Genomic DNA, 12,296 nt, shown 5'->3' on the forward strand with positions numbered 1-12,296 from the left:
TTTTCTTCAGATATTTATTCAAAAGTCACTCTCATTGAGGCTTCCCTGGCCACCCCATCTAAAAGTTTATCCCCTCTCCACCCTCCAAAGCACAAATTTTCTATATACCTTCCCTAATTTGTTTCTCCTTAGCACTTGCATACTAGTCTCTAACATACTGTTTCTCTTACTACTCTTACCATTGCTTCTCCCCCAGACTCAAATATAAACTCCATGAGAACAAAATTTCTTTCCTTTTTCAATTTTTAAAACAAGGATTCTTATCAGTTTTGCTTCTTTACTGCTACCTTTGTAACCGGGTCACCGGACGGGACTCAGCTCCCTCCCGGATGGGATGTGTCCTGAGGTTCTTGGGCTCCCTGGCCCCACGAATGGGGAGGAGGCGTTGGCGGCGACGGTCAAATAAATATCGGACCCAAAGACTTTTGCAGAGAGCGATTTATTTGGCAGAGAGAGAGAGAGAGAGAATAAGAGAGAAGTAGAGAGAGCTCCCACGCAGTTGTGGGAGAGGATCCCAGAGAGGGAAATCCAGGCAGGTAAGGTGCAGTGGAGTTTTAACTTCGAAGTTATTCCTGCCCCATTCATGTTCTTGTCCAATGAGAGGAGTTCTTTCAACCGCCTTCCGGAGTGATTGATCTTCCACTCTAATGCTGGATTGGCTGCTTGGCCCACAATTAGCGCCTCCTCCCCAGGGCTTTTGGCGGGCTTTCTAAACAAAGGAAGCGCCCCTGGAGTTCTACCTAGCCTGTGCGGGAAAGTCAAAGAACTCCAGGTTCCCAGATAGGGAAGTGGATGGAGGCATGGCGCTGGGAAGTTCTTACCTTTGAAACCACGCCCCTTGAGGACTCGGGAAGAGAAGTTAACATAGTCCTCCACCTTCAGTGCCTGCAATAGTGCCTCGCATGAAGCAGAAACTCAAATAAGTATTTTGAATGTCTAAATAAATAAATGTCTTTGAAATAACTCTGCAAAGGACGTGCTATTCGTATCCTTGATTTTTTTTTTTTTTTTTTTTTAGACAGATTCTTACTCTGTCGCCTAGGCTGGAGTGCAATGGCGCCATCTTGGCTCACTGCCACCTCCGCCTCCGGCTTCAAGCGATTCGCCTGTCTCAGCCTCCCGAGAAGCTGGGATTACAGGCACCCGCCAAGAATTTACAGCCACGCCCGGCTAATTTTTTTATTTTTAGTAGAGATGGGGTTTCTCCATGTTGGCCAGGCTGGTCTTGAACTCCTGACCTCTGATAATCCACCCGCCTTGGCCTCCCAAAGTGCTGGAATTACAGGCGTGAGCCACCATGCCTAGCCAGTATTCTTGATTTATACATTAAAAACTAAGGCTTAGAGAAGTTAACTAATTTGTATAAGGTCACACAGATGTTAAGTCTGTGTACACAGGTGGGCCCACTTGAGACTACTCATTGGAACGACTACTCTCTGCCATCAGAGACAGAGCTGAGCAGCTGTCAGCATTATCACCTGAAGAAATTCAGTGAAACTGGCTTGAATCACATGCTCCATCTTCATCAGCCCTGCCCACTCCAAGTTCCATTTGTCTACTATCTGCTTTCTTGACAGGACTAGGGTCAGTCCCTCTTTCTAAACAGCATCCTGTTTAATCTGATGTTTCCTTAGGAGTGCCCTTCTCATTTGAAGCTGATGGCAGTAACCAGCTGATTCTGATGACCTCAGGAAAAGTATCTCATAGTGTGGCATGGGCCATTGGAGAAAATGGGATACCTTTAATTCCTCCATTGTCACAGCAGAACATTGGATTTCGGAGGTAATACATGGTGAGAGTAAATTGATGAGGAATGTCAGTATTAGCATTAAAGACACCCAAGGGGAAAGAAAGCTTGCAATATCATATTCTTTCCTTTTATTGTCATGTGCCAGTATTTTCAAGAGTTTTTTATTCTTAAGGTAACAAAAAATGTTTATAACAACCTCTAGTCCCAAAAAATTAAAATATTAATAGCCTAACAAATATTAAGTGTTTATCATTATTAAATACAGTGAAAATAACTTAATCTTCACAGTAAGTCTAGGCAGTATCCTTTCCCCTATTTTACAGATGGGGAGGTGCACAGCATCACAGAGTTGTATGTATTCGGCCCTTAGTAAAGATGTTACTAATGATGATTGGTGTAGTATTTGCTGTTTACATGAAAGGTCCCATTCTCCAGCCTCCTCCCTTGATTGCTAGATCCTTGAGTCTCTACTCAGAACAGAAGAAAGGCACTCTGGGCCTCACCCTAGGCCGGCCCCTCCTTGTATTTGTTGCTTGTCCCTGAAGCCTGGACTGTGGTAGCCTGTGGTGGTCCTACCCACTGTGGTAGACTGTGGGTCTTCCTCTGTCAGAGTCTCTCTCTGTCATTCCCCAGTAGATGTGTCGTCAATCATTTCACCACTCCAGGCCTCAGTTGCCTCATCACTAAAATAAAAGGATTCATTGTGACCATCAAGAAGACACTTTCCAAGTCACAGGCTGTCATGTTCAACTTGTAGAAAAACAGAATGGGGCTCGTTTAGTTCCCCTGATGCCCTCTCCATCCCCATACCTACCACCCATGTCCATGTGATAAAAACCACAAGGAGAGGCTGCTCTGTGCTTTCTAAGTCAGAAGCTACTTCCAGTGGAGGCTTGACTATGTCTCTGAATGTAAGAAGTCTGCCTTTATTTCACTTGTGTTTACTGCTTGAAAAATCTCCTGGTGATTAAAGATTTCAACTCCTCAGGATAGAAGGTAAAACACAATGTGAGTAACAATATGCAGGACCATTAATAAGGCCCAGCTCAACCTTGCTGACCACCATGGCTTCCTTTGATTTCCACGTGTCCAAAGCTGGTTTTTAAGTTTGTTGTTTAACAGTTGGTTTTAGACTAGGCATGGTGGCTCACACCTGTAATCCCAGCACTTTGGGAGGCCAAGGGAGGCAGATCACTTGAGGTCAGAAGTTTGAGACCAGCCTGGCCAACATGGCAAAACCCCAACTTTATTGAAAATGCAAAAAATAAAATAAATTTAGCTAGGCATAATGGTGCATGCCTACAATCCCAGCTACTTGGGTAACTGAGAGTCACTTGAACCCAGGAAGTGGAGGTTGCAGTGAGCTGAAATTGTGCCACCGCACTCTAGGCTGGTTAATAGAGCAAGACTCTGTCTCAAAAAAAAAAAAAAAAAAAAAAAGCTGGTTTTGTTTCTTTTTCTTTTGATTTGTCCTCAGCTATAGCGGACTCCAGTGGCCTGGGATGTGAGGTTTTGTGAGCTTTCATCACCAGATACAGAGGCTCCTCTTCACTGGCCGGAATCCAGGGACTGGGGTCACTTTTATGCACTGGACAGAGTTGTAGGAATTAGTCAAATTTGCATTCCTTCCATTCCTTTTACTTTATTGTCCTTATAACATACTTAATAGCAATCATCAAGTTAAGAAAAATGACAAAAGTCCTTCCTTATTATAACATTTTATCTTATAGAGGATAATAGCTTCCTTAAATGATGCTGTCTCTGGAATTTGAGGTCCTGATGCAAACTGTTCTGTGGTCAAGTCAGACTCATGGAATCAACTGTTCTTTTCAGTGCTTTGAAGAGAGCAGATGCCATCTCATCTATTGGCACATCAGGACTGACGGACATGAAAAAGTTGACCAAGTGGGCAGCAGAGTCCAAGCTCGACCCAAATGACCCCAACAATGCCCCTTTGATGCAGCTAATCTCGGTATGTGGCCAGAGCACACACGCCATTTCTTGGCTTGGCCTGAAAAAAGTAGAAACAGCTTGGTTTTCACAAAATTTTCCTTTACACGATGTTCTCCTATGCAATACTGTTTAAGAACATGGATGCTTGGTTGAATGCCAAGTTTGGATTCTAGCTCTGCTTCTTGCCTGAGACCAAGACAAGCATTCGGTGCTTCTAAGTCCTGTTCTGCTGTCATAGTGCGGTCTTAAGGAAATGAACAGCTGCATAAAAACACTTAGCTCAGCCAGGCATGGTGGCTCATGCCTGTAATTCCAGCACTTTGGGAGGGCAAAGCAGGAGGATCGCTTGAGCCTGGAAGTTTGAAACCAGCCTGGACAACATGGCGAAACCCTATCTCTGCAAAAAATGTAAAAATGTGCTGGGCATGGTGGTGGACACCTATAGTCCCAGCTACTAAGGAGGTAGAGGTGGGAGGATCAATTGAGCCCACCAGGTTGAGGCTTCAGTGAGCTGTGATCTTGCCACTGCACTCCAGTCTGGGCAACAGAGTGAGACCCCCATTTCAAAAACAAACAAACAAACAAACAAACAAAACCCCTTTAGCTGGGCATGCAATTCTTGAGCAGCAAATATTGCTGTTTTTGTCACTTCTACCTCGAACCTCTGTAAAACTCCTAAAGGTTTTATTTTCCCTTCTACAGAGAGGAAGCTGAGTTCAAAAACTCAGCGTTATTTGCTCAAGGTCACACAGCTAAGAAGTCGATCTGATTTCAGGACACTTGCTCTTTTCATCACAACTTAATGCACTGATGGGGCATTTTAAGAAATCTTTGTTTTGTTTGTTTTCTTCTTGATGGTTATCACTCAGGTTTCACTGAAGTATTTGCCAGATAAATTGCTCATATCTACCTTAATATTCAAAATTCTTCAGTGAATTTATGAATAAATTGGAACATTGGTTAATTTTTCTTGGTATCAAATACAGTTGGTTTTATTGGCAACTTCATTATTCACTCAAAGCCATAATAAACAAATAGGTAATCCAGAGCGTAGCCCTAGCAACAAATTCTTATGATCATGACTATTAGTATGAGTTTATCGATAGGATAACTGCAGGCCGTACGAACATTTTCATTTTTGTTCTAGTTTATCCAAGTCCCATAACAAACCTCAGTTTATTCCGACTTTTATCTTTATAAACTCTCCTTCAACATAATATACCTAATAGAAATGCACACCTAATAGAAATATTAGGAAGAAAGGGTCATTTTACCTAAAATGTAGTCTATTCCATGTAAAGTTTTCAAATCACATTTCAATAAAAACATCACTTTCATTATTTTCTTTTTAACTATATGTTTTCCCATCAAAGAACAAAACAGAGATTGCCTTCTTAACTGGTCTCTTGTTATGGGCCAGGATTTTTACAGCAGGATTGCCTTTCCCATGCAAGACCCAAGCACATCTTGGGGCACTGGTTTTCCCTCTGCTCAAGAGGAAGTTACAGCCAGCAAAGTGCCAAGCAGAGAGGCAGGCAAGCAGGCCTGGGTGAAGTGCAGTCCATGTCTGCTCAGCTTCTCAGAGGTGTCCGGACCTAGCCTTCTTGAGACAATGCACAGGAGCTTTGGAGGCTGGCTGACCTGGATCCATCTCTGGCTCATTTTTCTCAGTAACCAAGGCTGTCATTTTCCTGTCAGAGACAGGAAGGCATGGTTGTGGAGCCAAGTAAAGCTGACCAGCTGCCTCTGAGGCCTTTATCTGCGTATGTGTATGATATTAAAAAGTTACATATTTGATTTTATATACAATACGTATATGAGTAATTTTATTTCTAGTAGGCACCTAGTAATACACTGTAGTCTGGAACAAATCTCTTCTTTTTCAGTCTGTATATTTGCATAATAACACTACTAGGGAAACATGCACAACAAAAGTGAAACATAATTTTTGTTGTTTGGGAAAATGATTTGTGATATTTTTTACAGCTACTAAATGAATATAATAACATGTGACTCATTATATTTTAAAGTATTTTGTCTTTCAAGTCTTTTAATTTAAAATTGTTAAATGTTCCTTGAAGCTCAGTGCCAAGTTTCTTTGGATGAAATCTGCCTATCATCTAGAGTTTTGCATTTTCTGTTTTTTATAGGTTGCTACCAGTGGTGAATCCTATGTCCCTGATTTCTTTAGACTGGAGCAGCTGCAACAGGAGTTTAACTTTGTTTCAGATCAAGAATTAAATAGATCCAAACGATTCAGGCTTCTTCTTCTTAGAAGCCAAGAGGTGCCAGAATTCCGAAATTATAAGCAAATTCCAATCTATGACCGAGAAATTATGGAAAAGGTATTTCAGGTAAGAAATTGCCATAGAGGGGTTAATGAAAGAATAAAGTACCTGTGGTGCTGTTTAGTATATTATTGTATATGTATTTTGTTTTTGTTATGCTGTAAACTAGCAATAGCAGTTTCTCTTTTATTGCACTTTTATACATAACCTTTCCATGTGTTTTCTTGAATTCACCATTTGAATAATCTCTCTGCCTCAATCTAATGATATATAAACTAATCAGTTACCAGGATTTTTGAGTCAACTGAACTGCATACAATTAGAATTGTAGAGTTGAAAATATCTTAAGGGTTAATAAGGCTAATAAAATGGCTAGTTAATTATTAATATGGCTAATTACTGAATGCCTTAGGAATTCAATTCCATAATGCAGTACTTACTAAGCATAATGTACTCTGCACAGTGGTAAAGCACTAGGGGAAGCTAGAGGGATAGGATCTGAATACCGTAGGGCTGGTGGGGCAGGAAGGAGAAAAAGGAACAGGGTCGGGCATTCATCCTGGTCAAGGGCAGCAGGAGGAATAAAGACTCAGAAGAGAGCAGATTACATATCTGGGCATGGGGTAGAGAAGCCTTTGAGGAATTGCAGGTAACAAGCCTGTGTAGCGGGGGCAGGCCAGTGAAACCAGACACATGCACTTTTTTTTTCTCCTTTTCCCTGTTTCTCATGAGCTGTAGACACACACACTTTCATTAATACTCAATAAGGTAAATGGAAAGCCATCAGGAATTAGTACCAGGAAGATTTTTCATGCCAAAACTATTCTTGAAGAATATGTTTGGTTATTTGGTTCTTCTCTGTATTCGTTTGGACTTTGATCACAGGACATAAAAGCCCAGTTTTGAACTACCTTAGGTACCAAGGGGAGTCTACTGGATGATGAAATCTCAAAATAGTACTAAATATCTAAAAATGTTGAATGGCATGAGTGCATCAGTGCCTGGCCTGTTGCCAGGACCCTTCTCCTTCCTCTTTCTGCTTCTTTGATATGTTGGCTTCATGTTCCTCCTTTGCAGATAGGTTTTCTCTAGTTGGCCACACGGTCACCCAAGTTCACATCTAGTTTCTTCAGCTAGCAGAGATGTGTCCTTCGAGCCTGGATTAGATACCACTTCCAGGTGTTCCACTGTGACCAGATAGTGAGATTAGAGGAGAACATAGCAGTTCCCAGGGCACATACATAATTTTATTGAAAGACAAAGCCAAATGTATGCATCACTCTCCTGACTCAGCTGCAGCTAGGTGTTAGGTGATTATGGTAATATTTTAACTTGAAATTTTTACTATTTTTGTAATGGCTTTACTTAAAATGGAAAAGGCAAAACTTACGCAGGAGCTTTGGCTAAGTTGCTTGGAAGAGCTTTTCTCTTATATTTTGTGGCCTCTATTTCTCCCTGACTTAACATTTTAGTTTGTAACTACTGTACAGAATTCTCTTCTACGAGTAAGGCATTTCAGCTACCTGTCTCAGAATCCTGGTTACTGCATCAAAGACCAATTCTGAACCAAAAGTTAGAAAGAAGGTGGAAGAAATATTTAGAACTACAATTTATAACTTAAATAATATTTGATAAATAATTCCCTGATTTTAAAAATAGCACCAGAGGGTGCTTTAAAATCATAAAATCATTACCTCTTTTTAATTTTAGGACTATGAGAAACGGTTACAAGACAGAAATGTAATTGAAACCAAGGAACACATAGACACCCATAGGGCCATAGTAGCCAAGTACCTCCAGCAGGTAAGAAAAGTCATATAAAACTATCACATAGGGGAAAAAAAGCCAGCATCCTAAGGTGGAAAGTCCTCTACTTTTATAAATATCTATGTGAGCTTATGCAAGCCACTTAGCTTGCAAAAATTTTGTCATAAATACAAATATGTAATTGATTGACAACTATTATCACCTTTCAAGTATATGAAACCACTAGGATATGTCCTGGTTTATTATCAGCAGTTACCTTTTAATGGGGCATAGTTACAAGGTATTCAATTTCTAAGTTTTTTTTTTGTTTTTGTTTTTTTTTTTTTTTCTGAGACTGAGTTTTGCTCTTGTTACCCAGGCTGGAGTGCAATGGCGTGATCTCAGCTCACTGCAACCTCCGCCTCCTGGGTTCAGGCAATTCTCCTGCCTCAGCCACCTGAGTAGCTGGGATTACGGGCATGTGCCACCATGCCCAGCTAATTTTTTGTATTTTTAGTGGAGACGGGGTTTCACCATGTTGACTGGGATGGTCTCAATCTCTTGACCTCGTGATTCACCCGCCTCGGCCTCCCAAAGTGCTGGGATTACAGGCGTGAGCCACCGCGCCCAGCCCCTAAGTATGTTTTTTCTAACATTTTAATGTTGCCATTGAGTTACAATGATTACCTTTGTTATCAGAAAAAAAAAGTCTTTAAACCATATACTAACTGCCCTTATGCACTAGAAAACTAAAAATTAAAGCTGAAACATCCTTTTATTTATCCTTTTTCCTTTTTTGTTTCCTTCTTTCCTTCCTTCAATAAACTGAACTTCCCAGAAATGCTACAGTGCATCTTCCCTATCGAGTTTATCTACCCTGTGGCTCATGTATTAGGAAAAAAAATGACTTATAACATTTAAGAGATTATTATTTTTATTTATGTATGCATTTGAGACAGGGGGCTGGCTCTTTCGCCCAGGCTGAAGCGCAGTAGCATGATCTCAGCTCATTCTTAACTTCCGCCTCCCAGGCTCAAGCCATCCTCCCACCTCAGCCTCTTGAGTAGCTGGGATACAGGTGCACACCACCATGCCTGGCTAATTTTTATATTTTTTTGTTGAGATGGGGTTTTGCCACGTGTCCCAAGCTAGTCTTAAACTCCTGAGCTCAATGATCCACCCACCTCAACTTCTCAAAGAGCTGGGGTTACAGGGGTGAGTCACCATGCCCAGCCAGAGGTCCTCTGGATTTAGGAAGTGAATCATTCTGAATAAGGGAATAACTTAAGAATCAATTCTTGAGTATGTGTGTTTTGAGACTGGCCCTATTTTTTTGTAATGATTATTCATTAATTCAGCAAAATTTTACCATCTTCTATGCTGGGAACTTTCACCAGGAACTCCAGTATAGCAGTAAGCAAAACAGGAAAACCCCTGCCTTTAGGGAGCTTACAGTCTAATACAGAAAGCTAGAGGGTTTAGAGCAAGAGGAGACCAGCATTGCAGAGGAAAGTAACAGCTGGGCTGGAGGGTCGGGGGAACACTGAGATGACATTAGGGCAAAAACTTGGGAGTGTGGAGAGTGAACTATGAAGTTTAAATAATAAGAACATTTTAAATAAAGCTGATTTCTTTCCCCAGGTTAGAGAATCAGTGATAAATCGTTTCTTAATTGCAAAACAGTATTTTCTTCTTGCTGATATGATAGTAGAAGAAGAAGTTCCCAATATCAGGTAAAAATAATCAAAGCCATTATCACTTCTTATAAAAATTATTGTTTGTACTCTATTATATGAAAGGTGTCATACAAGATTTTAAAAAATCATTATATGGTATGCATTTGGGCCAGGAATAATGTGTTAAACCTGGTTAATGCCTGATGATGACGTTAGTTGAGGGATTTCTATTAGAACAAGTCTTCCTAGGGCCTCTCCCATTGCATTCCAATGAAGCCCATCTCACCTTCCCTACTTCCAAATCAACTTCATTAGCCTTTGCCATTTTCTTATTCCAGTTGAACTAAAACTGACAGCATTTCCCTCCTGCAAGTACTTCTGCATTCCTAGTCTCCCAGTGCCAGACATTCCCTTACTCTTCTGTCACACAGCAGTGAGAGGAGGCTGAGACCCCACTCACAGGTTCTGGCATAGAGGAGGAAACCTGGTTCCAGCACCACAGCTGGTGGGAAGAGAGCTGGTGCATGTGCTTGGTGAGAGTGTAGAACAGCAGGGAAGATTTGATAGTCACATGAATATGGGAATTGACTGTATTTGCCTGATTGACTCATTAGTTTGGATAATTGTCAAATGGCTTCAACTAGGGGTGTGGATACATAAAAGATGAAAAATAGCGTCCCATACTGGTGGTCTTGTGCAGGCCATTGACCTCATGACCTTTTCTGTGATTAAGTAAGTCTCTCGGTTTCTTAAAAAGTTTTTTTCTATGCATATATTTTCTCTCGACCATCAATTTGGGAAGGAGACCAAAAAAAAAGTGCTATCCATAGCAGCCCCTTTCCACATATGGAAAGGAGGCTACACCCACATAAATCCATGCAAAACCTCTCTCTCTATTCCAGGCCCAGAGTCCAATCATTGAATGTTTTCAAAGTCATGAAAATTACTCTTAGAATAGATGATGATTTTTCATATTGTTTTTTTCTTTTCCTTCCTTTTTTCTGCTTTACTTTCTGCATTAAGTTCTGAAGGCTCAGGGTATGTTCTTTCTTCTTTTAATTTCAGTTCCTTCCTGGCTTTAAGATGTTTCTGTATTTGATGGTCCTGGCTGACATGGTGCTCCCATGCTGATGGCTATGGAGACATCAAAGTCTCAGGGAGGACTTACCTCTAGGGGAGGGAGGAAGCATTGACAATGGAAGAGTGTTGTCATGTTAGGAGCTTTGACAAAGTTGTGTCTCTGAAGCTCTCTAATTTGGGTTAGGTAGGTGTCCCGGAAGAGTGGTTCAAACCATGAGCTGTGTACTCACAGTGACCTGAGTTTGAACCCCTGCTCTCCCTTCTACTACTAAGGAACCTTCAGCAAATCATAACACCTCTCATAGTCTCTAATTTCTTCATCTGAAATATGGGGTAAATATTATATGTGTAAAGATTAGAAATATTATATGTAAGTCACCCAGCACTCTTCTCAATACATAGAAGATGCTTATAAATGGTAGCTATTCCATACAAAACCTTGGAGAACAAACAGGAACAACAGCTCCTGGAATCCTGGAAAATCCTTGGGATTCCTTATGGGAGCTGTCAGTAGTGCCTAGACGGGACTGCAGAGCCCTCAGCCTCAGCTGGCATGTGCCTCTTGCAAAGAGAGGCCCCAGTCAAGAGGTCACTTAGACAGCTCTGATCCTCAGGAAGGAAGCAGAGAACCATGTCCATGTAGCCCGTTGCCAGTTCTGCAGAGCTGTCTTTGTTCTTTGGCTATTTGACATCACCATTAATATCAGCTTCCAGATACCAAGTCACATCTTTGTTTCTGTTTAGTTTCTGGGCCAGAATTTGTTTGCTCCATAGACCTTTCTCCTATGATTAACTGCATCAACCCAATAGTTACCATTTTAGGACATCTATGAAATGCTAGACCAGTGTTAGATGCTTTACACACACGTCCTTCTTCAATCCCTTCCACAACCCAAAGAAGTAGGTGCCATTATCTGCATTTTACAGATGATGAAACAGAGACTTAAAGAGGTGAAATAATTTGCCCAAGGGCAAAGAGTGGAGTCAGGATTCACACCCAGTTCTGTCTATCTCCAGAGAGAGAGATAATCCAGGAACTGCCTACGAAGCAGTACACACCCACTGAGCAGGTTAATAGGAGATCGAGGGGCTTGAGAGAGGGAGTACTCCTTCCAGTCAGTGTAGCTGAGTCTCTGGGGGAGGTGAAGACACTGGTCCCAAGGGATGGGTAAAACTGTAGCCAACTAGGCAGACAAGGAGGATGCAGAGAGGCATTACCTCTGCAGGACTGGCCCAAGCAAATGCGAAGGGTGGGATTCCACAGAGCATGTCTGAGGAACTGATGGGTGAGCAAGGCAGAGATAAGGCAGGAAATGTAGGGGCCAGAGCATGGCTTTGCTTCTTCTGATAAGCAGCAGCCAGAATAAGTTTTAACAATCCATGCAGTAGGATCTCTCCCACTTGGGAGAATTTCTAGACTATTTCCATCCTCCTTCAAAGGACAAAGAGTTTCTCAGGGGCCTGTGCAAGACCGTGGGGCAGAGCTCGGGAAGTCGTCTCACAATTATGCAGACCTTTCTTTTCCTTAGAGTCCTGATCCTGTTCTGTAATCATTAGCATTTTGGGCCTAAGCCTTTTCAAGCTGGCAGAACAAAAGCGACCACTGCGACCAAGGAGAAAAGGTCGGAAGAAGGTGACAGCCCAAAACCTGTCTGATGGAGACATAAAGCTGCTGGTAAACATTGTCCGAGCTTATGACATTCCAGTGAGGAAGCCGGCAGTGAGGTGAGAGCCCTTCCAACAGCCCGAGATGCAGTGTACAGCATCCCAGCCAAGTCAATCACTCTGTTACAGAATACTCAC

General features: G+C 41.7%; 1 protein-coding gene across 6 annotated transcripts in view; it reads left to right on the forward strand.

Moving 5' to 3' along the window:
• Positions 1–12,296, forward strand: part of CC2D2A (coiled-coil and C2 domain containing 2A) — a 134,657-nt gene that overhangs the window by 83,105 nt on the left and 39,256 nt on the right. For all 6 annotated transcript variants that reach the window (XM_003927449.4, XM_074395913.1, XM_074395912.1 and 3 more), the window contains 6 exons: positions 1,635–1,782; positions 3,584–3,722; positions 5,854–6,057; positions 7,702–7,794; positions 9,379–9,470; positions 12,051–12,218. In XM_003927449.4, the coding sequence (XP_003927498.2) occupies positions 1,635–1,782; positions 3,584–3,722; positions 5,854–6,057; positions 7,702–7,794; positions 9,379–9,470; positions 12,051–12,218 (844 nt within the window). The remainder of the gene's footprint in view (positions 1–1,634; positions 1,783–3,583; positions 3,723–5,853; positions 6,058–7,701; positions 7,795–9,378; positions 9,471–12,050; positions 12,219–12,296) is intronic.

This window comes from Saimiri boliviensis, chromosome 3 (genome assembly GCF_048565385.1).
Source record: "Saimiri boliviensis isolate mSaiBol1 chromosome 3, mSaiBol1.pri, whole genome shotgun sequence".
In the NCBI taxonomy this organism is placed as follows: Eukaryota; Metazoa; Chordata; class Mammalia; order Primates; family Cebidae; genus Saimiri; species Saimiri boliviensis.